This window comes from Thamnophis elegans, chromosome Z (genome assembly GCF_009769535.1).
Source record: "Thamnophis elegans isolate rThaEle1 chromosome Z, rThaEle1.pri, whole genome shotgun sequence".
Classification (NCBI taxonomy): Eukaryota; Metazoa; Chordata; class Lepidosauria; order Squamata; family Colubridae; genus Thamnophis; species Thamnophis elegans.
In genome coordinates this window covers 24,570,252-24,595,673 of record NC_045558.1, presented here as the reverse complement: position 1 = coordinate 24,595,673, position 25,422 = coordinate 24,570,252, and the positions used below count along the sequence as shown (strand labels likewise).

At 39.0% G+C, this 25,422-nt stretch overlaps 1 protein-coding gene across 1 annotated transcript in view; it reads left to right on the top strand.

Moving 5' to 3' along the window:
• The window catches only part of CFAP69 (cilia and flagella associated protein 69), a 50,597-nt gene extending 28,520 nt beyond the window's left edge, over window positions 1–22,077 (top strand). The window contains 11 exon segments of the mRNA XM_032235061.1: window positions 1,002–1,194; window positions 2,793–2,848; window positions 2,850–2,922; window positions 4,298–4,327; window positions 4,330–4,373; window positions 5,058–5,100; window positions 5,103–5,254; window positions 5,510–5,596; window positions 13,822–13,843; window positions 14,809–14,912; window positions 21,455–22,077. Of these exon segments, the coding sequence (XP_032090952.1) occupies window positions 1,002–1,194; window positions 2,793–2,848; window positions 2,850–2,922; window positions 4,298–4,327; window positions 4,330–4,373; window positions 5,058–5,100; window positions 5,103–5,254; window positions 5,510–5,596; window positions 13,822–13,843; window positions 14,809–14,912; window positions 21,455–21,631 (981 nt within the window). The 3' untranslated portion in view covers window positions 21,632–22,077.
• The last annotated feature ends 3,345 nt before the right edge of the window (window positions 22,078–25,422 follow it).

Sequence of the window (25,422 nt, the reverse complement as noted above, 5' to 3'; positions counted from 1 at the left end):
GTATGTCACACTCCTACTTCAGGACAGTAAAAAGGGATGAAAATTATAGTCATATATAGTCCTATTCTGTGCCAAAGTAATGTTGTATTATAGAAACTATACATTTAAAGTGCCAGTGTGGTATAATGGTTGAAGTTTTGATGATTAGGATATCTAAGTTCCAGTCCATCCTCAACCACTGAAGTTGCCTGGATAACTTTGGACTGGATTTTTGCTGTCTTGAGTTCCTGTGTAAAAAGTGGGATATAAATCAATCAGTTATATTTCCTTAAGAAAAAATGTCTTGGACCCATGAAAGCATGTTGAACTTATTACATAATACTTTGCAGATACAATTGTACATTTATGCTTTATTGAAAACCATATATTAGGTTTCAAAAAGCTTAGCATTTTTTTAAAAAAAATGTTCCTAAAATGAAGTGAAAATAGAAGTAAAAGTTTGCTAGGATTTAAAATAGGTATCATCTATTGTTGTCAGAGAAAAGATGATTCATACAAGATTGAAGGGGAAAACATAATGCACCTGAACTGATTTTTCATGGGATTACTTTCATAGTTTTGAACATATTTGTAAAACAATGAAAGTTAGAAATGTTTAACTTATCTAAAATTGACACAAATCTTCTTTGGAGTTAATTTTTTCAGATATTATATATAATGCCATGCCCTTAAAATTAAAAAAAAATGTTAAAGGCTTTGCATAATTTCGATAGTTATTTTCTTTACATGATAATAAATTAAAGTTGTCAAACATATTTGTTTCATATATTCCCAAAATAAACAGTTATACATTTCAACATGAATTTAAAATTCTGCGGTCTCTAATGTTCATAATTTCAAGTTACAAATAACTTCTCATACACTTATGTTAAAATCTGTCTATATATTTGAATTCCTCTAGTTAATATAGGAATTGGATGAAGGATAATTATTTTTTAATATCTTAGGTCTTTGGTTATTTCATTCTTAACTTCTCTTCTTCTCTGTTTTATTTTGTGAAGATAAATCAAAAGAATGTATGTAACCTAATTCTTGGAATATTAGTTGAATTTTGTGATAATCCTAAAACTGTATCCCATATCAATATATGAGAGGGGGAAAAAACCAAACAGCAAGCTAATTTATTGATAAACCTATGGAGACAAGAAGAAGAAGAGATGGGAGTGAAACATGATAAATCTGGAAGAATTGTTGGTAAGTACTCCATGCTATTTTATCTCATGAACAACCATAGTCTGAAGATAATCCTAATTTTTCAGGTTTTTTAAATCCTACATAGATACTATGTCACTTTAGTCACACATAGATGTGACTAAAATTGTTTTTTAATGCTTTGAGAAGTTACATGAAATATGGGTAAATTGGTCATTTAAAAAGTTGGATAGGAAAAGGCTTGATTTGAATATATACGTAGTTGCGGTTAACCACTGGCAAAAATCACTTATCGCATCAACTATAATAGCAGTTCCAATAGCAGTTGTTTAGCAAATTACACACCATCATTAAGAGCAATATCACATGACTAATTTCCTGCTGGGTTCCCCATTGCATTTGTGGGAAGCTGGCAGTAAAGATTGTAAATAGTGATCACATGACTGTGGATACTGCAGCTGCATATTGTCCACCAGTTACAAAGTCCCCAAATTATAATTGTGATTGCAGGAACATGTAACAGCCGCAATTTTGAAGACCAGTCATAAGGTCTCCTCATTCAATTCAGTCATAACTTCAAACAGTTTGCTTCAGTGAGCAATAGCTAAACAAGGACTATTTATACCAGAATCATTAATTCATTTATATTTATTTGGGCACATACTGTATCTCATTAAAAAGTCACTGGGTGGCATATAATAAAAACATTAAACGGTAATATACAAAAGCAATCACCAAATCCATAAAATTTAAAAATTCTGATTAAAAGGCAAAGAGGGGGCAGCAGGCATGAACAGAATGGAGGTACCTCAACAACTCACTTATGTTTTCCTCTATAAACTTTTATAGACCTATTGACTATATATAAAAAGTCATAGTTCATCTCTGAGGAAGATGGACAGCTACAAAATATAAAATAAATATCCATGCATATATATTTTATCTATCTATGACTGAACTTAAGAATCATGCTTGGTTTAACTATAATTAGTTAAATCAGAAACAAGCTGTACTTTCTGAAAATGTACCAATATATTATTTAAAAAGTAAGAACATCATCTGTTTCCTAGAAAATAATGATTATACCAATGAAGACAATATAGCTATCAGAATGTGATACAGTAAATATGATTTCCTAACAATGTTCTATTCTTTTTCTGCAATCAAATTATATAAGTTGAATTTATATTCAGTAATTGAAATCATATAGTCTTCAAGATACCTCACTAATTAAAATATAAACAACATTGCTATCAATGTTTTTTTTAAAAACTAGAAAGTTATTGAATATATAGAATCTGCTAGTAGATGCAGATTTAAATAACTTCACAATGAAATATACATAAATAGTAGATCACTGCTGTAGTAATGGCTGAAAAAGTTTGATTGCAAGTATTTATATTTTTGGGCTATATGCTATTAAGAATGTGAACAGTTGTGAGAATTTTACTGCTTTTGCAGATCCTTCCATACCGATATATCTCAAAAGAGTATTTATAGTAAAGCAATTCCAATTTTCATCTTATATCTGCATTAAGGAATTATTATTTCTAAAACCTTTATTTTTTTAAAAAAATAGCAGGCAATTAACATTTCACTATTATAGTTGCTTTTTAATGAGTTTTCTTTTAATGCCATAGATACAAAGAAACCACTAGTTGGCCAGTTCCAAAAAACACAAGAAGTAATTCCAATGGCCTGCTAACCATCCCACTATTGCTGTCATGGATGTTGCTGAAAATATGAGAGCAAAGATTTATTGTCTAATATGTAATTAGGTAAGGCTCATGATCTTTCCCCCCAAAATTGCTTCTCAATGTATTATTGATAGTGAACTAAAATAACAGAATTTTTTTTTACACAAGAAAACTTTAATAAAAACCAACAAGAATTGAAGGAATATAGTTGAGTTGCTATTACAAAACATTAGTAATAAAATTGTCAGATGCCTACTGAAAATGCTTACTGTATATTCTGTATATTTATTATGTAAAAAACATTCTGCAAGTACTGATAATTCTCAGTTAGCAATAGTAATTGGAACTGGAGTATCCATTGCTAAATGATGTATGTTGTGTCAAGTACACATATACAAGCATGGTGACATGGGACTGCATTACTCAGTGACAGCAATCCCTATTCCAATGTTATCTGAATCCCACCAGTCATGCACAAAGTTCCATCCTAACCTATGCCATTCCAGCTTGGTCCATCTCAATCATGAATCTCAGTAAGGTAACGGATTGCCATCTTTTCAGTTTCTTCACCCACCTATATGTCTTATTTTTTGCTTACCCTATAGAGTGGCATGCAACCCTGACAGTGCTGATAGGGCTGAGGCTGAAGTAGATGCCCAGGGCTTCAGCAATCTCAGCTGCACGCTGTTGTCTGCATGCTGTTGTCTACTTCAGTGCAGCAATATACTACCACTGCTAGCTGCTTGAGCAGAAACCTACGTCTGGAAATTTGGAAGGCTCAGACGTATTGCAGAAAGATGGCACTCAATTTGGATAAGAATACACAAGATTTGGAGAGGAAAATGCACAGCCTTGCAAAAGAGGCCTGGCATGGCCAGCAGCTACTCATACAGGGCAAGGCTGGGCGTAAGTAGTTAGTAAGGGGAAAAAAGAAAATGGAAAAGGTAGGATAGGAATAGCATGACCTGCAGAGCATACAGGATTGGAGGCAGCTGTTATGTTTTGCTATAGTATTGGACTGAGTGCCTGGGGTGGCACTTTTTGGTAGTATCACTCCTTTCATTTTGGCTTGCGCTGGCAGTACTGAAGCTGACGTAGCAAGATGCTACAGAAAGCTGAATGCTCTGGGCCTCTATGTTAGCCCTGGTGCCACTGTCACTGCCCAAGAAGTCTACTTGCAGTGTAGTCAAAAGGGCAGAGATATAGAGATAAGGAGTGGGGAGAGTTAAAACACCTGTATGTAAGAATAGTGGAGTGCTCAGCACCAAGTTCTGAGCACATGACTGTACAGCCTAATTTTAGGGGTGAGACATTAAGTATCAGTCATCCAGTACTGCTTGGTGGGGAAAATTCATTTGCTATTGTGTGCATTCTACATAGGGATTAGACAATGTTAATCTTTTAAAAATAATGTTGCTTTTAAAATAACAATTGATATATTACTTCAGGTTTTGAGAACTTGCCTGGGCTCTCTGCGCGGGATTTGTTACACTTGCTATTATACGCAGGTACCTAGACTTCAAGGTAAGTACCATAACTGTCATTTATTGTTTCATTGGTGCCGTTAGTAGATGTGGAGAACTAGGTTTATTTCCTAATTTAATATTTCCAAATATTTTAACTTTAAAAAATTAACTTAGTATTGCTTCCTATATATATTAATATGCAGAAGTTTCTTAGTGAATTAATACCTACCTATATTGTTTGAAAGTAGGATCATAACATCATTGGTAAAAACTAGAAGATATTTTAATCAGGTTGTTTTTTTTTTTACAAAGATTTCTAATTCTTGATATTAAGCAACCGAGTCATATTATAGTTTTTCAGGTGACCTGTAACAAAAAATTTTTAAAAGCAAATCTAGGTTAATAGTAAATAGTTGATGCAAAGTAAAATCTAATGATCTAATTAACCTGCAGAGATTTGATCAGTTAAAGGAACTGCCTACTTCATTGCATCTACCAGTGCAGAGCAAGGAAACAACATTGTTTTATTCAACGTTCATACCATAGTCTTAACAGCTCTTTGAGTTGCAGTGGCACACAGGTTGTTAAAGAATTGCTGAGTTTTGCTTTCCAAAATTCTGGGAAATTATTTTTTGACAATTTGTCAATGCTACTGGATAGTGAATAGTTTATTGAGGTAGGGAGAGAAATTAATATGATATTGGTAGTCCTTTAAATATCTTATTTGTTATAATATATAAAGGTTGGTGAGATCTGGGATGAAGTATGTGCAGAACTTAAAAAAGAAAATTTAGACCAGTGACACCTGACCAGGAAGCATTACAGCTTATTACTGAAGCCCTTGAAAATGTTGGAAAGGTTGTAGTCTCTATCCAAACTGAGATGCTAGAAAGCCAGCAGTTTCAAGAACTTCAGGAGGAGGAAAAATGTTATGGGAGGGTAAGTTTGTGCCACAATAATTTATTTAGAAATAACTACTATGGCTAATTAGAATGTTACCTCTTTAATGCTGTGACACTTTTGTGGAACATATGTATAATATACTATATGAACTTAGGATAGAGAGCATTTGCAGATATATAATGACTTGAACTTTACCCTTTGCTAAACTATAAGCTAAGATTTTCTTTAAATATTTTTCCATTAGAAAGACTTCTAAAGTAATATGTTTTCTTCTCTTGATTTTCATTCTAGATTCATTCTCTCCATAAACAAAGGGAAATAGTCAATAAATCTTGGGAAAATTTCTTAGCTCGGACATCAAACTACCAGGCTTTGAAGGTAAGAAATATTCAGTAAACTTCACCACAGATGACTATATTTCAAATTCATATTTCTCTAAATAACTAAATTAATAGTTTACTAGGGAAGCCATTACACTATTAATTGTATTTTACTTTAAAAATAGATTGAACATTAAGATATGGAAAAAGCATGTTAAGAATGGGCAGTGAATAAATAGCATATTGAGAATAAGCAATGATAAATAATTTCTAAATATGGGCATAATTTTTTTTTTTAGTTTTATTATAGTTGTTGACAAGGTGTGGTTATTTTATATAGCATGCTTTATATGTAGCATAAGGTGACCAGATTTTCAGATTGGTAAAGAGGGACACCTTTGACCGGGGGAGGGGGGGTTGATTAAAAATTTATACGGAGCAACAAAAATTTTCATACAACGCAAAAATAGTATTGTAATGTTTTTTTTTTATTTCAACATAACTACAATTTACAAATATAATTGTACTGTTGCAAACATCCGAATTTGATCACGTGACCATGAGGATGCTGCAACGGTTGCTAAGTGTGAAAAATGGTGATCAGTCACTTTTTTCAATGCCATTGTAACTTTGGTCCTATATCACCTTTCTGCCATAGTTCTTAAGTGAATAAATGCAGCTGATCAGTTAGTAACATAAGTGAATCTGGTTTCCCCATTTGACTTTGTCAAAAGGTGATTATATGAACCTCAGGACACTGAAACTATCATAAATACGAATCTGTTGCCAAACATCAAAATTTTGATCGCGTGATCATGAGGGATGCTGCAACGGTCGCTAAGTGTGAAATGGTCGCTAAGTGTGAAAAATTGTCCATCAGTCACTTTTTTTCAATGCCATTGTAACTTTGGTCACTATACCACCTTTCTTGCCACAGTTCTTAAGTGAATCTTAAGTGAAGATGTTATATCTTAAGTGAATCTTAAGTCTTAAGTGAAGATGTTATACAGTAGAACCTCTGGTCACGAACGCTTCTGAACAGAATATTCCCTATCTTCCCCCCCCACCCGCTGCTGATTTCCCCTTCTGCAGCCATTTTTTTTTTGTAAGCACCAAATTTCCAAAATTAGGTTTGATTCATGACCAAATCAGTTTGCGACCAATGTTATGGAACGAATTATGGTTGTGACCAGAGGTTCTACTGTATTCATGCCTTTACATACTCTATATCACCTCAAAATGTTGCACAGCCTTCATAAGTTTCTAATACAGATAAAATTAAATACAACATCAAAACCATAAAAAAGTAAAATTAACCTGGCTGGAAAATCCTATGCCTGTCTTGCTATTATTACTGACACACTTGCTGCAGTATTTGATGGCTAAAAGAAAAAAAAATACTGTTAAAGTGTGTATTATGTTCACTCCCATGTCTTGTCTGCTGCGCTGATTTTGAATTCATTAAAAGAGCTTATTTTACATCAAATCCCTCTCATATTATTCTCCTATGTTCAATAAACCCTAAGAGACAGCATACTATACATGAAACTCCTGTAACTGTATATTTAGTAAATTGTGGAGCTGAGTTTATCCAATTAACTCAGTTTTTGGACTTGAGTAATCACATACAATAAAGGAAATAAAACTATTTAGAATGAAGTGTAGTTGGCTATTAAGGGTGATTAAGGGTGTCATGCAGATTATAGTTTTGATCAGGAAAATACCCTAAAAAAAACCTTTTGTTCTTTCAGGGTTTTTTTAAAATGATTTTCCATGGCACATCATATTGTTTTGAATAAAAAACAGCATCTGCACATTTTTAAAAACCTACATTATTTTAAAATGCATTAAAAAATAAAAGAAAAAAACCCAGCACACTTACCAGAAAGTTTCTTTTCCCACCATTTTGAGCAGTCCTCCAACCTCCATGCCCCTCCCCTCTGGAAAATCCAGGAAGTAACACTGGCGACCTCTCTAGCCATTTCCTGCAGCTCTATGGTACTAGGTCATTTTTTTCTTATAAAATGAGGTAAAAAAGCGGTGGGGGGGGGAGGTCCATTTTGTTGTTTTAACGTTTTAATATCTTCAATGAAAGTACTGAGACAGAGAGAGGGGGGAATTTAGACAGGGTGTTTGTCTTGCCCCGGTTAGGATTTCTTTTTATTTATTTATTTTTTATTTTTTATTACACAGACAACAATGGGAAAGGGAGAAGATGGGAAAAAAAAGGGGGGGGAACCCATCTTCACATACAATATGTCGTTTGATCACAGGTGCATCCCTACTAAGTTTGTACATCCCGTATCTCTCTGTTGTATATTTAATAAACACCACAATAAGCTAGGGTTTAAAAAAAATAAAATAAAATAAAACAAGAAAAAAAAAGGTGGGGGGAGGAGGGGGAGGCCAAAAGGAAAAAAAAGTCCAAAAAGGAAAAAAAAAAAAAAGGAAAAAAAAAACCATCATCACATGCAGCATTGTCGTTTGGTTACGGTTGTTTTAACATCTACATCTTCAAATAATATTTACCATCTCAGATATTTCCTCTAATGTAACTAAAGGCCTCATTTTCCTTCTACAATATATATTCAGTTAACATTAGCATTGTTTTCCCCCAGAAAGTATACTTCTATTCATTGTTAACCTTGCATTTCATACCTTCAAACAGAGATCTTATTCCTTCATTGTTCAACAAAACATCGCTGCCTATATATATCAGTTTTCATTTGTTCCCCTATTAGAATTGCCTTATCAGCAGCGAAATATCATTATAGTAAGTTCTTAACCTTATACATTATATCACCAGACCTTATATTAATACTTCCTTATATCATTGTTGAATTATTTCACAGCATAATTATATCATTTACTTTTTCCAACTAAGGCATAAGTGTATCATTTTTCATTTCCAAATTTTTTTTTTCCCTTAGCCATTGATAAAACAAGTCCCATATCTTATTAAATTGTTCATCCTCTGCTCTCTAATTTCAAATGTCAATTTACTCATTTCGGCACAGTCCATTATTTTTCGAATAACTTCTTCCTCTTTTGGTATTGTTTCATTTTTCCAGTTTTTTGCAAATACAATTCTGGCTGCTGTTAACACATTTACAATCAAATATTTAAGTCTTTGTTGTAGGTTTCTGGTAAGATTCCCAATAAAAAGACCTCTGGTTTAAAGTCTATTTGTTTGTGTATCATTTTCTCCAACCACATGTGGATTTTAGTCCAGTATCTTTTGGCTTCAGTGCAAGTCCACCACATGTGGTAGTATGAGCCAGGTATCTGGTGACATTTCCAACACTTTTCTGATTTATTCTTGAACATTCTTGCGATTCTGGTCGGGGGTAGATGCCACCTGTAAAACATCTTATACAAGTTTTCTCTATATGCAGTGGACATTGTCATTTGTAATTTTGAGACCACAATTTCTGCCAATTCTCTAAGTCAATCCCATACTTAAAAAATTTTCCCCAAGCAATCATAGTTGTTCTTCATGCAATTTAAACTCCAATAAATATCCATATAGTTTTTTAATTACTTTTTCATCAGTACCTGTTAGAATTTTGTCTAGCTCAGTCATTTTGTTATAGAAACCTTTAGTTTTTCTATCTTCATTATATCTAGATTGTATCTGTACATATGAATACCAGTTCATTTCCATCCCTTCTTGCTTCAACTCTTGACTAGATTTGAGCTCACCCTCTGTATTCAATAATTCTGTATATCTAACTGTTTGTTCCTTTTTATGTATTATCGGATACGAAAATGCTTCAATTGTTGATGTCCAGACTGGAATTTTTAAATAATGTAATTTTTTAATCTTTTCCCAATTTAACAACAACGCCTCCCTTATATAATGTCTTCTAAAATAACCATGTGGTTTAGTTCCCTTATACCATAAGCAGCATGCCATCCCAACAGCAAATTGTGACCTTCTACGTTCAATAATCTAGAGTTTTTTTAATGATATCCACTCCTTAATCCACATCAGGTTTGCTGCCTGATAGTATAGCTCCCAATCGGGTAACCCAAAACCTCCTCTTGATCTAACATCTTGTAGTAATTTAAGTTTTATTCTAGCTTTTTTCCCTTGCCAAATAAATTTCAAAACTATTTTATTTAAATCTAGAAAAATTCCTTACCCAGTCTGATTGGAATTGTCTGAAACAGATACAGAATTCTAGGTAAAATGTTCATTTAATTGTAGAAATTCTTCCCATCATTGATAAATGCAAGTTTTCCCATTTCTCCAAGTCGATTGCTATTTGTCGTTTTAATCTGGTATAATTATCCTCTTTTAAGAGTGCTACATCTAGGTGATAAATGTATCCCCAAATATTTAATCTTACTTGTGTTTGAATCTGCAACATTTCTGACAACTCTTCCTTTTGTGTAGCTGGGATATTCTTTGTCATGATCTTTGTTTTATCTTTGTTTATTTTCAAGCCTGCTACTTCTCCATATTCCTCTATTCTTTCTAACAATTTGAGTGCGGTTTCTAATGGATCTTCAAGAATAAAAACTAAGTCGTCTGTGAACACTTGCAATTTATACTCTTCTCTCTTAATTTTCATTCCTCTTATTTCTTCTTCTTCTCTGATCTTTCTATTTAAGACCTCTAGTGTTAGGACAAAGAGTAGCGGTGATAGTGGGCAGCCTTGTCTTGTACCTCTCTTTATTTCAATCGGTTCTGTTAGTTCTCCATTTACCATTATCTTTGCTGCTTGTTTCTGGTATATCGTTCGTATACTTTGAGTGAATTTCTTGCCAAAGTTCATCTGCTCCAGTTGCAAAAACATAAACTGCCAATTCACATTATCAAAGGCCTTCTGCGCATCAAGGAACATCAGTGCTAGTTGTTTTTCTGGGTGGGCCTCATAGTATTCCAAGGTATTCAAAATTATTCTCATATTGTCTTTGATTTGTCTTTTAGGTAAAAAGCCATTTTGATCTGAATGGATGAAGCCATTTAAGTATTTTTTAAGTCTCTCATCTAGTATAGATGCAAATAGCTTGTAGTCTGAATTTAAAAGAAATTGGTCTATAATTCTTGATTTGTGTTAAATCAGTCTCTTCCTTGGGTAGTAATGTGATATACGCTTCTGACCATGACTTCGGTATTTGGCTCTCAGTCATCACTTCATTCATGACTTGTAGGAGTGGGAGGGTCAATATTTCTTCAAATGTTCTGTAGAATTCCACGGGTAGGCCATCTGGTCCTGGGGCTTTCCCATTTGTTTTTTAAGTGCCTCTGTTAGCTCCATCATTGTTATTTTACTTTCTAACATTGTTCTAGTTTCATCTGGTACCTGGGGGAGATTGGCATCTTGTAGATACTTTTTGACTCGTCCCTCCTCCACCTTCTCTTGTTCATAGAGTTTAACGTAGTAGTTGTGTATAATATTTTTTTTTTTGGTATTTCCATACTGAATTTCTCCTTGTTTATCTCTTAGTTGAAGTATTTTCTTTGTTTCTCTTTTTTCATCTTATATGCCAACCACCTGTCTTTGTTCGCATTTTCAAAATAATTCTGTTTGGCACCTCTAATTTTTTGTGCCAGTTCTTCCTTTTCTAATAGGTCCATTTTGTGTTTAATTATGTCCATTTTTATTTTAACATTTTTTTTTGTGGTGCTCTCTGTAGATCTCTTTCAAGTATTTTATAGTCATTGTCTAGAGCTTTATGCATTTGTCTTTTCTTTGAGTTTCTCTTCCTTGTGTAATCTATTGTCAAACCTCTGATAACAGCCTTCATTGTATCCCAGAGATTCTGCAACGACGTATCTTCTTTCCTATTTTCTTTAAGGAAAAGGACTAGCTCTTTTTCCATTTTTTGTACAAACTCTTTTTCTTTCAATATAGTGTTATTTAGTGTCCATCTAGATCTTGCCCTTTGGCCTTTCCATTTAGTTAAAATTGGATTGTGGTCCGCCCAGGTACTTGCTTCAATCTCAATTTCTTTTATGTTGGAGCTCAACTCCGCTGAGGCCCATATCATATCTATTCTAGAGAATGAAGAATGTCTATTTGAGTAGAAGGTATATTGTTCTTTTTTAGCATTTCTTTCTCTCCATATCTTTTAGATTTAGTTCATCTGTCATCCTAAAAAAAGATTTCGGCAGAAGCTTCCTATTTAATTTTTTGTTTTATGTGTTTATAGTCCATATTTTGATTCACAATGCCATTAAAGTCTCCCATCATACAAATATCAGCATAGTCTAGTTCCAAAACTTTTTTGTGTAGTTTTTTGTAAAATTCATCTTGTTTTTCTTTGGAGGCGTAGATTCCAATTAGGAGTGTATTTTTGGTATCCATAATTTCCACCATCAAAATTCTTCCCTCTTCCTCTGCGTAGACTACTTTTGTTGGGATGTTGCCTTTAATATAAAAGACCACTCCTCTTTTCTTGCAATTTGCCAATGATGAAAACTTTTCCCAAGCTTTGGTTGAGTTAGTAAATGTTCATATTTTTTGAATATGTACTTCTTGCAGACAGATTATGTCAAGTTGTAATTTCTCTAATTTATGGAATACTTTCTTCCTTTTAGTTGCCAAATTAAGTCCATTAATGTTAATTGTAATCATTTTTCTTTCTTCCATGTTTATACTTTATATACAGGATTTATCGCTCTAGTAGATCTAGGTTCTCGTTTTTCTTTGCGGCTCCCATTCCCTGTCTCCCCTTCTTTATCACTTCCACCTACTGCTCCTTCTATTTTTTCGGTCGCAGTTGCAGGTGGTTCCAGTATTTTATCACTGCATCGTCTTTCCCAGCTTTCTCCACCATTTCTCTAAAGTATTCTTCGTAGAAAGCTTCTGCCTTCTCAGTTGTATCTATCCTGTGTCTTTGTCCTTGCCAAGTACATAGTAAACCTTCCGGTATGAGCCATCTGTAGTTAACACCTTTTTTTATCAATACTTTAGTCAGAAATTGATATTCTCTTCTCCTCTCTCTCACCTCTCTTGGAATTGTTTGAGTACTACAATCTCCTTACCTTTATATTCTAATTTTCTATCTCTCAATTTCTGTAAGATTTGTGATTTAATTGTTTTCTTAGTAAATCTTACATGCACTTCCCTTGGAAGAGCATTTCTCGTTGCATATCTTGTGTATACTCTAAAAGTCTCATCAATTGTTTCTATTATTTGGTCCTGAGACATCCCCAGAACATCTATCAAAATATTTGAAATTATCTGAACTAAGTCCTCTCCTTTTCTTCTTCTATGTTTTGAAATCTTAAGAAAAATTCAGACCTGTCCATCTCCCATCTTAATATTCCACTGCTGTCTCTTTCTACATCACTTAGTCTGATCTCTAGCTTTTCAGTTTTCTTCTCTCCTTCTTGAATCTTATTTTCAATTTTTTGAATCCTATTTTCGTATTTCAGCATCCAGTTGTGTATACTTTCTACTTTTCCTTCCATATTATCAACTTTTGCACTGTGCTTTGGTTTTGTTGTTCCATTGCCTCCATTTTTTTTACAAGGGTATCGTTTCCTGCTTGCATTTTCTGCATCATTTGTATAAGTGTTTCAAAATTGGCTTCCTTCTCTTTTTCCTGATGGGACATCGTCTGTGTTGTCCTCTGGCCTCCCGCAGGTGAGGGGGCAGGGGTTGATGTAAAGCCAGAGGCAGCTGCTTTCTACTCATAGCCAATTAGTATTAGAAGGTGGAGGGTTATAAGTATGGTGGATTAAGTACGTAAAGTACACAGAGGAGAGGGGGGAGAGATAAGAAAAGGGGGGAAAAGAGAGAAGGCGGGGCTTAGCAGTGAGAAGACGGACTTTCAGGCAGTTCCTGAATGACCATCTATACCGGGGTCTTTTTGGACGATTCGTTTGAATCTAAGCTGTCCCGTAGAGACAGTGACGTGGGGGGAACTCCAGTGGTCCCAGAGATGTTCGCATAATCTCTGGGAACCTAAGGAAAGCCTTCCTAATCCAGTGATTTCCGGATCAGCTCGATGCTGACTACAACTGCAAAAGCCCAGAGAGAGCGATGGATATGAACATGTCGTTTGGTGTGAGTTTTAAATACTTTTTTCTTGTTGGAAAGAGAACACTCTAAATTTGGAAACTTAGTTTAAAATTAGGCTGATAAGTGAGAAAAGCGGCGGCGATAAATGTTTGCCATTTGGAAGTTTATTTTTCTGTTCCCTTTTTTTTTAATCTTTGGAAGCCGGGCTGGACTTTCCTGCAATTTAAATCGGCTTTTTGTGTTCTTTTTGTTGTCGATACCTTTAACTTTGAATTTAATGGGGCACTAAATTTTAAACTTAAAGGCTTTGAAGATCTGGTTTTTTTGTTTGTTTTTCTTCGTTGCCTTTTAGCCCTTTTGATGTTTTTTTTAAACAATTAGTAATTAACAAACGCCACGGAACGGACTAAAACAAGCTGTAAACTACAAATTACAAGCCAATACTGCCATCTTGTGGACTTGAACTTTGTTATTAAATCCCCCTGTAATGCATTTGATTTACGTATTTACGCAGCTGGGAACCTGCTAGATAAAACAGCAAAGCTGAGAGTGACCTTGGAGAGACTCTTATCTTAGGGGGGGCAAAAGAGTCCGAAAAAATCATTTGTTTTAGCTTGTTGGCATCCTTTCATCTCCCAACACCATTTTCACATTATCTGCTGTGGAGACATCGACATTGAGTTTTTTCTTTTTTGATCATCACCATCGACCTTTGATCTTTTACATTTTTTTTCTTTTCTGTTTTGATTCTTCTTTTTAACCTTTGGATCACCTCTTGACTATTTACATTTTTCTGCTTTTTTTCCCCCCACTTGTAGCTGAAGCACCTCTTCTTCCCTTTTTGGAGGGAGGGTGTCTTCTTTTTTTTTTTACTATTTATATTCTCTTATTTATATATATATCTTCTATTGTATTCTTACTGCATTCCTTTCATCTTTGAAACAAAAAAAGTTCCTTTTTCTTTCCTTCCTTTTCTCTCCCTTCTCCCTTTTCCTTCCGGTTAGGATTTCTTAAGCAAATCCACCGGGCTTTCAACATGAAGCCAGAAAAAATCAGGACTTTTTTAAAAGGCGGAGGGACGCGGGAAAAATTGTTAAAAATCGTGACTGTCCCGCTGAAATCGGGTCATCTGGTCACCCTAATGTAGCATAACTATTTACATAATCACATCACTTTGGTTCAGAACTGATTCTCAGAAAAGTATGGTTTGAAATATTCTCCTATGTATCATTCTGACATTAAATTTCTCAGTAACAAAAGCTAATTTTTAATTTTTTTAATTTTTTGCTAGGCCGCAAAAGGCTTCGAGAAAAAGCTATAGAAAACTCTAGACCAAAGATAAAACACTACAGTTCAACTTTCCATCCAACTGACATTAAAGGCCTAAATACAACTGTAAGTAAAATTCTTAATTGTTCATTCCTAATCCAAATTAAAGCAATTAATTTTTTATTTTATTATTTATATCTTATTTATTATTTTTATAAATAACTCAAGACAGAGAATATTTAACACACCTCCTCCTATTTTCCCTATCGAAATTACCCTGTGAGGTTAGTTGGGCTAAGAGAGAATGACTGGCCCATCCATCTGGCTTTCACGGCTAAGGCAAAACACTGAATTCGTGGTCTTTCCTGCTTTCTAGCTAATTAAATCGCGGGCACAGCAGATTTCCTTCCCCCTTCCCCTGCTTGCTGTTTTCTTAGCTTTGCAGACCTGGAAGGCTTCAAAATGTTCCTTTTTTAGAGCTGCGTGGTCACACCTCAGGCGTGCATGCACGCAAAATAGCAGACTTCAGAGGATTTCAATGCTGTGCAAAGGTGCTTTTCTCCTGTGTGCTGCTTGGGGAATCCAAGCATGGGTTAACTTTGTCCATTAGCCTTGAGACTGAGTTATGTAAATTGGTGACCACGCCTCCTCTGGCCGGATGGGCTCAGTTTTCTTAACTCAGTCCAGCCGACGAGACATATATCAATTCTTCTCCAGACTTCTGGGACAAATTTATACTCTTTTTCTGAATTTCCTTGCAAGCACGATGGACTTAGTTGGTGGAAAAGATTTGCGATGGGGAGGCGACAGTTTGCTGTCTGCCAGTTCCCTCTATGGCCCCTTTTACTGCTCAGGTATTTCTCTACCGTTTGGAGCCATTTGGGCTTGAGTTTTCCCTGCAGGCGTTTAGAGCCTTTGCAGCTTTGGGGGTTTCTTCCACAGCGCGGAGCTTTGGCTGGTGCTAGCGACGAGATTAAGAGCCCCCACTGTGTTAAGAGCCTCAGAGCTGTTGAATTGCCTGCCGTTCGCAGCGCGGCTTCTCTTCTCTTGCCGCTGGGAGTTACCCGCCGTTCGAGGCGAGGTTTGCCTTTGCAGAAAGCCGATCGCATTAGGGCAGTGCGCCAGCGATTCTGGCATTATTTTCCCCCTGAGAGCCTAAAGAGACTGTGCTTGTGGCTTATGTTTTGAATTTGGTGCTTGTTTGTTCGGCGCCATGCTGGGGCTGTTTCTGATGCAGGCACAGCTGAAACCGGGCGTTGCCTCCTCTTGCAGTAACTGATTCATCGGCCCCTCCCAATTCCCTCACTTTGGCTTTGTGTGCCTTGGGGAGGAGTTGTTTTTCTGCTGCTTTGCTGGCCACGCGGTCTCTTTGCCTTACAGTGAACTCTGTGCTCTGTGCCTTTTGAGTCTTTTCGAATCTCAATTCATTGCAATGGCTGATCATTCTACTGTGGGAGGTAGAGTTGAATCCTCTTCTGATAATCAGGGTGCTGCCCTAGCGGGGGTTAGTTCAAGGCCTGGCAGAGCCACCTCTAGGGCCACCAGTCAGAGGCCCAGGGAGACCTCCGGAGCTCCGGATAAGGGCTACAAAAAGAAGGATAAATCTAAAGCACCATCTAAAGTCTCTGGAGAGGGTAGAGTTTTCCCTCCCACGCTCTTACCTCAGCATATTTCACCAGCCCCACAACCTGCAGGCCTCCAGACCTGGTCTCTGGATTGTTCCTTGCCTGTTATCCCTAAATCTGGGGCGGGGGGTTGGGGATCCAGCTCCCCACAGCACTGCCCGAGGCCCAGGCTATTCCAAATACTCTATGCCACGTGCTGGGCCCTCTGCCACATTTACTCCCACTGCTGCAGGCCTAAGGCCTATGGAAGGCTATGACCAGAGCCTATCCCCAGATTTACCAAATGATATCTGCAGCTATATCCAGGGGGGTAGATGCTGAGCTGCGTCGGAGGAATCAGGCCCTGGTGGTGGCTAGCACCCAGGGTGGGCCTTCTCTTCCAGCTCCACAGGTGGATCTGCCTGATCTGCAGACAGGGCCTGTTTCCCATCTTCCCTCTACTTATAGTGAGGATTCGGCTTTGGTGGAGGAAGGGATTGATTGATAGGGAGTTCTCTGATGATGAAGGCCTGATCTTTGACCAGCCTAATTCTTCTAGTCTGTTTCGGCCTACTCTGTTCAAGTCATTATTTAAAGCTAAGGCCACTACCCATATGGGAGAGGTAGCTCCCAAGGATAGTTCTGCTGTAGGCCTGGACACCACTGAATGCCTCTTTGCTGAGCCAGTTTCATTGCAGGAGGTGATTCCTTCTCCAAAGCTTTTCATGGATCTCATTCAGAAGCAATGGGACCAGCCAACTGCAGTTACTCCTCCTAGCAACGGGGACAGGAAGCTGTATACTTCTACCCCTGATTTGGAGACCCTTTTGCAATTTCCAACTGTGGATCAGCCAGTAGCAGCCCTAGCTTCCCCTGCCTGATTCCATCTGAGATATCTGAGGGTCTGAAGGCTGAGGACCGTAAAGCCGAGAGGGTATTTCGTAAGACACACCAGGCCACGGCTGGGCTTTACGTGCTGCTACTGCGGCATCATTCTTTAATAGGACCTCGGTGCTCTGGCTTAAGCAGTTGCAGGAGAGGCTAGCCCCTGACGAGGTGCACCTTCACCAGGACATTACTAAAATTATAGCTGCCTTGAATTTTCAGCAGATGCCATGCTTAATGCTGCTAAGTTTGCTTCTTGAGCTGTAGTCTCCAATGTGGCCTCCCGTCGCCTCTTGTGGCTCCGCCATGGCAGGCTGACATTAAATCTAAATGGCACTGGCATCTACGCCGTTCTCCGATCATATTTTCATAGAGACTAGGGACAAGCGCAAGGTCCTCCCCTCCTCGGGGGAGCGCAATACCAGACAACAGCAGCCATACAACAGACGCCAGTCCTTTAGGGCGGCTATTCCGGCTACGCAGCGGCCCCCTTTGTTCCCCATTACAACAGGGGCTTTCACCAGTTGCAGAATCTTCCCAAGAGCCATCTGCAGCCGACTACAACGTTGCTTCACTTAGGGACCGTCATTAATTCCGCCACTTGCCAAGTTTTCCTGTCTCTGGAAAGGCGACAGAGCATCCAATGGCTGGCTTCTCAAGTGTCAGCCTTGCGGCTCGTGCCCTGTCTTTACTCTCTCAGCTGTTAGGGAAGATGATTTCTTGCATTCCCCTGGCCCAGGTTTCACGCATGACCACTCCAATGGTTCCTGCTTCCTTATCAGAGATCTCACACCAGTCATTCTCAGCTCAAGGTCCATCTTTCACCCAAGGCCCTCAGATCACTCCGAGGGTGGGCGTCCTCAAAGATTCTCAAGGGGTGTCCATTCAAAGAGCCGGAACGTATCCAGGTTACGACGGACACCAGCCTGTTTGGATGGGGCGGCCATGCCTGGACAGGGTGGCACAGGTCGCTGGTCAGACCAGGAGCTGTTCAACAGCATCAACTGGCTAGAGCTGTGGGCCATCAGACTGGCCTGTGAGAGTTTCAGGACATTGTGACTCACAAGCACGTGCTGACAATGTGGCCTCCAAGGTGCATGTCAACCGCCAGGGGGGCACGCACTCCAGAGCTCTCATGATGGAGGTGGAGAAATTGCATCATTGGGCAGAGTCCAGGCTATTGTCCCTTCGAGCGGAACACATTTCGGACGAATCCAACATCCAGGTGGATTGGCTGAGCAGAGCCACAGTGGATCATGCGGAGTGGCAGTTACATCCAGACCTCTTCCAGCAGATTTCCCTCGATTCGGCCATCCAGTGGTGGACTTGTTCGCGCAACCTCACAATGCACAACTGCCCTGTTTCTTCTCCAGGTATGTGACCCTGGAGCAGAGGGAGTGGATGCCTTGCACAGCCCATGGCTGGCCGGCCTCCTTTACCCCTTTCCGGCTCTTCCAGTGATCCTGGCGGTCATCCAGAAGATTCTGTCGGAACATGCGGAAGTCTTCCTGGTGGCTCCGATGTGGTTCCGGCGGACCTGGTATGTGACCTGGTGCATCTGTCGATCTCCGCCCGTGGAGGATCCCGGACGATCAAATCCAGCTCCATCAGGGGGCCCTCATTCATCGAACCCCCAGTTGCTACAATTAGCCGTGTGGCACATGAGCATACTATTCTGACAAACCTTCAGTATTCAGCGAGGTCATCAGTACGATTCAGCCGGCCCGCCGACCTTCCACCACTCGAATTTACGAGGCTACTTGGCAGGCCTTCTGCAGGTGGTGCCAACGGGCTGGGGCAGACCCCCTCCAGGATTCGGTGCCCCGAGTGTTGGACTTTCTACAAATCTGGTCTTAACAAAGGTTTGGCACCCAACACGCTCCGCAGGCAGGTCACAGCTCTTGCCACAGTGATTGGGGGAGGTCATGGATGCTCCTTGTCACAACATTCTCAAGTCAAGGCCTTCCTGAAGGGGGCAGCCAACATCTGACCTCCGACCATGCACTGTTACCCTACTTGGGATCTGTCATTAGTGCTCAGGGCACTTATGGACTCTCCTTTCGAACCTATTTCTTCCATCAGTCTTCGACTATTGACTCTTAAGACAGTGTTTTTGGTGGCGATTACATCAGCCAGGCGGGTTTCCGAGCTGGCGGCTCTTTCCGTTCGAGCGGATCTCTGTATATTCCACCCCAGCAGAGTTGTTCTCTGCTTGGACCCAGCCTTTCTACCAAAAATCAACACGCTGTTCCACAGGGCTCAGGAACTCGTCCTTCCGGACTTTTGTCCCAACCTTCTCATCCGCAGGAGCGCCAATGGCATCACCTGGATGTGCGCAGGGTTCTTCGCCGCTATGTGAAGCAACAGCGTCCTTCCGACGGTCTTTGTTTCCTTTCAACATCTTCCATGGGACAGAAAGTTTCTTCTCATACGATTAGGGCGGTGGTTGAAGGCGTGCATCGCCCTTGCTTATGACAGTCATCCCTGGCAGGTTCCTAGACGCATCACCCCTCACTCTACCAGGAGTGCGGACACCACGGCGGCCTGGGCCACGCAAGCCTCAGTGGAAGAGATCTGTAGAGCAGCTACCTGGTCTACACCATCACCATTATCAGACATTACAAGGTTGATGTGTATGCCTCGGCTGAGGCGTCCTTCGGGCCGGCGTGTATTGCAACAGGTGCTCCCCCTGCGGGGGACCCTGGCCAGCCTGGTTCCCGCCCTGGATCTAATTGCTTTGGCATGTCCCATGCTGGATTCCCCAAGCAGCACACAGGAGAACGACCGTTGACTTACCTGAACGGTCCTTCTATGTGTGCTGCGAGGGGAATCCAAACCCGCCGCAGCTGCCACTGGCCAGGGTGGTCATGTCTGAAATTCATTCTCTTCATGATATGTTACCGCTTTATGTCAGATGTTATTTACTTTATGACTTGCGTTTCTTCTTGACTATGTTTGTATGCCTTTTGGCTACGGCCTTTATTACTACTGTTATTGTTATGTTATCATTGTTCTTCTTGTTATACATCAATAAACGGCTGACTTCGTACGAAACTGAGCCCATCGGCCAGTGGAGGCATGGTCACCAATTTACATAACTCAGTCTCAAGGCTAATGGACAAAGTTAACCCATGCTTGGATTCCCCTCGCAGCACACATAGAAGGACCGTGCAGGTAAGTCAATGGTCGTTTTCAAGAAGCAACTGGACTTTCTTTGAAGCACATAGCTGAAGAAGCTTCTTGGATGAGAAGCGAAATGTCTTCAAAGAAAAAAAGTACCTTTGGGACAGTAGTATGTAGCTTTCTTTTAAGAAGGCATTTCCAATATACCTATTTTAGTTTGTTAAAATAATTATATTAAAGTTTATTTGTATTCACTTTATAAATTGGATGGTTGTGTTTAAAAGTATAAATAATTGGCTTTTGTGCAAAAAAACTCTAATATTTTCCTCCTGTCTATAAACTGTTGTAAATATTTTATTTTGAACATTAAATATAAATTAGGTTATAGATGTGATTGTATACATATGCAATGCTTTTGATTCTTTCTAACATACACAAACACATGCATGAACATAAAAATACAATCTATGGATTACATACTATTAAAAGTAGAATTTATAATATCTTTCTTTATTGGAGTGAGGAAATAATGCTGATCGGTGACTGGAATAAAGATCCTACTATAGTGAGAAGAAGCAGTTTATAGAAGTCCACAAAAGACGTAGGGAGAAATACATGTAACAAAGCTTTTGTGTTTATGGTTCACAGTTCTCACCCAGTCAGATCCCACGGTTGTCCAGATTGCTCTTCTCCTGCGGAATCTTTGCGGTGTGTGTGGGGGGGGTGTGATAGAGTGGCATCTCCGGAGAGCGGAATGGCCCAATTGGACACGAACTCTTGTTTTTGGACAATTTCTGCTTGGAGAGCACAAATTAGAGATTCCAGATAGGTAATATGTCTATGTAGACTAGTAATTTGTTTACAAAGGGGACATTGTCCAAATTTGAAAAGAGTACTGTGAAAGACAAGGTGCAAGACAGCTATTACATTGAATTAAACTGGTCAGAATATTTTTTTTAAGCTTCCAATCTCTTAGTTTCTCTGGAAAAGCTAAGAGAAATCAAACTCTTGTTTTGTTTTTTCAGATTATTGAGCAAACATTCTTTATTTTTGCAGGTTGCATCTGGTCGCTTGGTAACAGTGGAAAGTACACCTTCTGAATTAATTGGAGGGCCACTAGCTGATACAGATCTTGCACTGAAAAAGCTTCCAATTCGTGGAGGAGCCTTAAAAAAGTTTGATGGAGTTAAAGTAATAGATTCATTCAAGAAAAATTCACTAACTGTGAAATAAATGTTGTGCAATGCTGATATTGACAATTCTGCATAGTTCTGAACTTAGAGTTTGATTAATATATAAGTGCATCATAATGGCCTTGGTAAAATGTTATTGTTAAATAGCATATACTTGAATCTATGGGTGCATATATACATATTCATGTATAATAATCCGAAATAATGTGGATAGCATTAATATTCTAACCAATAAATCTAATACATTATGAAGATCAATGTATAATCTTTGCCGAATTAACTCAATTTACATTCTGTGACTGAGTACTAACTAAGATACATTTTACTATGTATTATGCTGTCTATGCTAACAAACATCTGAAATATAAAAAGAAGGAAAAATGACGTTTAAGGAATAAAATGAAAGTACCATTGGTAATCACTGTTATAATTCAGCAATTGCTTCCTAATAAGATGAATGAGAGAAATGCTGGAACGTGATGTGTGTTGCAGAGTTATTAAAGGTTTTTCTAAACTTTCATTAACAAAGTGGATGATTCATTGATTACCCTTATATGCATCTTAGTTCACTTTCAAATGTACATATTGGGATCAAAGACATCAAGAGTAATATCTTTTCAGGGTAAATCATGATCAAAATAACCTCAAATACTGAGAACTATATTGCCTTTTCATGAAACTTGTTTCATTAGAAACTCTGAGTCATAATTCACTCACAAACATTTCATTATTTTTTACTCTTGGACAACATCATAGAAGAAAGTATTTATAAACTACCATGTTTATTGATGAATTAGGTCATAAGAACATGGTGAACATTTTAAAATGCAGATAATGCAGTGTCTGCTAGCAAGGAATTTAATTTGTTAGCAGAATCTTTCATAGATACGGACATGAATTTTTACAAGTAGAGGTGTATCTTATGGACTTTGAGATATAAAAGTATGGTGATATATAAGAATTTTGACATTGAACTTAGAAAATTAACTGAATATTCACAATGAAACATAAATATTATCACAAATATTTATACAAAGAAAATAATTAATTATCTCACATATTCCAGCATGGAAACTATCAGAATATTCATAATAGCAATTGATCAGGAAAAGGTGAACATAAAAGTCATATCTTTCTCATCAGGAATGGAGAAATGTAGCCTGGAAAATATGAACCACAAGGAATTCTTTAAGTTTCATTTGAGTGTCATTGTCTGAAAAGGGGGAAATTTTAGAAGTTTTAAAGGCTTTCAGAAGTCTTTCAGAAAAAATAATAATTCAGAATGCATATATATATATATATATATATATATATATATATATATATATATATATATATATATATATATATTATATATATAATATATATATATATATCCAATATTTTTACTGTTGCCTTTGGTTACATTTGTGTTGTATTTGTGCTGATAAATAAATAAAGGGAGACTAGTATAGATCTATTTCAAGCTATTAGCTCTCATCAGCTAGCCATACCCTTACTGGGATTAGAACCTGTGCTGTATTACATTTTAGGCAGATGTGTTAACACTAAGCCACAAGGTCCTTCTCCATTATCAGCTGAGCCAGGGAGATAGGTATGTATTAAGTGTTACAACCCCTCTAAAAATACAGAAACCCAATATAAAATATTGGGTTTCTGTCTGGATGGTCTCTTGTGACGAGCCGATGGACAGAGAGTGGAAGCAGTGGGCTTCCTCCCATATTTGGGCATACCAAGGGTTGTAACACTTAATACATACTTATCTCCCTGGCTCAGCTGATAACGGAGCTGATAAACGGAGCTGATAAATAAATAAAGGGAGACTAATATTGGGTTTCTGTCTGGATGGTCTCTTGTGACGAGCCGAAGGACAGAGAGTGGAAGTGTGACCTTCCTCCCATATTGGGCATACCAGGGGTTGTGACTTTAAATATATACCTTTCACCCTGGCCTGGCTGATAAGGAGTCGAGCTCTGTAGCTCAATGGTTAACACATCTGCCTAAGAGGCAATAGAGCACAGGTTCGATTCCCAGCAAGGGTATGGCTAGCTGATGAGAGCTAAATAGCTTGAAATAGATCTATACTAGTCTCCCTTTATTTATTTATCAGCATAAATATAACAAATGTAACAAAAAGGCAACAGTAAAAAATATTGGGTTTCTGTCTAGATGGTCTCTTGTGACGAGCCAAAGGACAGAGAGTGGAAGTGTGACCTTCCTCCCATATTTGGGCATACCAGGAGTTGTGACTTTATATGTGTGTGTGTGTGTGTGTGTGTGTGTGTGTGTGTATGTATGTATGTATGTATGTATGTATATATGTTGGGACATATGTACATACATATATAGATGTTTATATAGATGTTGGGACACATAGATATATATATATATAGATGTTGGGACACATATTTTCTTCGGATCTTGGGAATTTTATTTTTTCAGATATTACCACCACCACCCCAATGATATTTTCATTCATCTGTTGGCTACTTATTTATGCTTCTAGCTGTTCTTCAGTGCACTGCTCGGAGAGGTCCAATGCTGGGTTAACACAGCCTATCTGCCCTTGGACTGAGTGATGTTTTTTAGTTGACCACGCCTCCCTTTGCCTCTGCATGCTTAGTTCGAAAACTCAGTCCACCCGTTAGGGACTGTTTTGGGAGAGCTCCAGTCTAAGGTCAGATAGGCTGGAAAGTTTCCCACTTTGGACCACGTTTGGCTTCTCATATTAGAGAAAATTATATCTGTTGCAAGAATTGGCAAAATTGATGCCTTTGAGGTTTGTGTCACTTTAAGAGGGCACCCGGGCTTCCCTGCAGCTGCTGGTCAAAAGCGCTTCAAGGGACTGTAACCCCTCGTCCAGCGGAGGCTGGCAAGTGGCAGGAGCGGCAGGGGCGGTGGCAGACCTTCCCCAACTGAGCCCCAGAGGAAAATTCTCTCAAATGGAGGTTTGGGAGCCTGCAGGCCTTCTAGCTAGGGGCCATTCGGCTGCTCAATTCTGCCCGGCAACAGCAGCGATGGTTGGAGCCTTCGCGCGCTTTTCAGGCTGTCAGGCAAAAAAGAGCGAGAGGAGGCTGCACGTGTAGCCGCCGCCATTTTGAATCGCTTCAGAGCGCGTTGAGGAGAAGAGAACGCGCGGCTCGTGTGGAGAGCCGATTCCCTCCAGCCTTGCCTTTGGAGAAAGCAGGAGAAGCGGAGAGCCCAGGCAGCCCAAGCGGAGCCACAGCCAGCCCTCAGCGACCGCAGAACACCGCAGGGAGGCTGGGGGACTAGTCTGGGGAGCCAGCTAGTCTCTCCCTCCTGAGAGGAAGATAAGTCTCGGGGACCCGAGGGTGGTGGAGAAAGGAATCCGACCCCCAGGCGGCCCTTCCCTCCTGAAGATTCTGTGAGTGCATTTGAGCCTCCTCGGCCAGCGCGTGCCCATCCCAGCTCCAGCTATCTTCCAGGCCCCGTGGGTGACCCTGAAAATGGCAGAGGAATGCAGGGAGGCCTTAGGGGAACAGGCAGGGCCCTCCAGCAAGCGCAGCAAGCTGGATCCCTCTGTGAAAAAAGGCAAAGGGCACAAGGGCTCCAATGAAAGGTCTTCACCAAGAGCCACAGTGGATCCCAGGGAGGTTTCTAGGCCCCATCAGCCAGAACTAGCCTGAACCATCGCAGCAGGGAGTCAGCTTCCCCTGGGGATAGTGAATTCTTGTCTGGGGATGATTATAGATCCAGGGATCCGTCTCCAGAAGCTTCTTGGGGGTACCCCGACTCCCCTAGCTCCTCTACTGGAGAGGAACGTGATTCTATTCAGGATTCCCAGTGTGAAAGGGTAAATCCAGGTCAGGC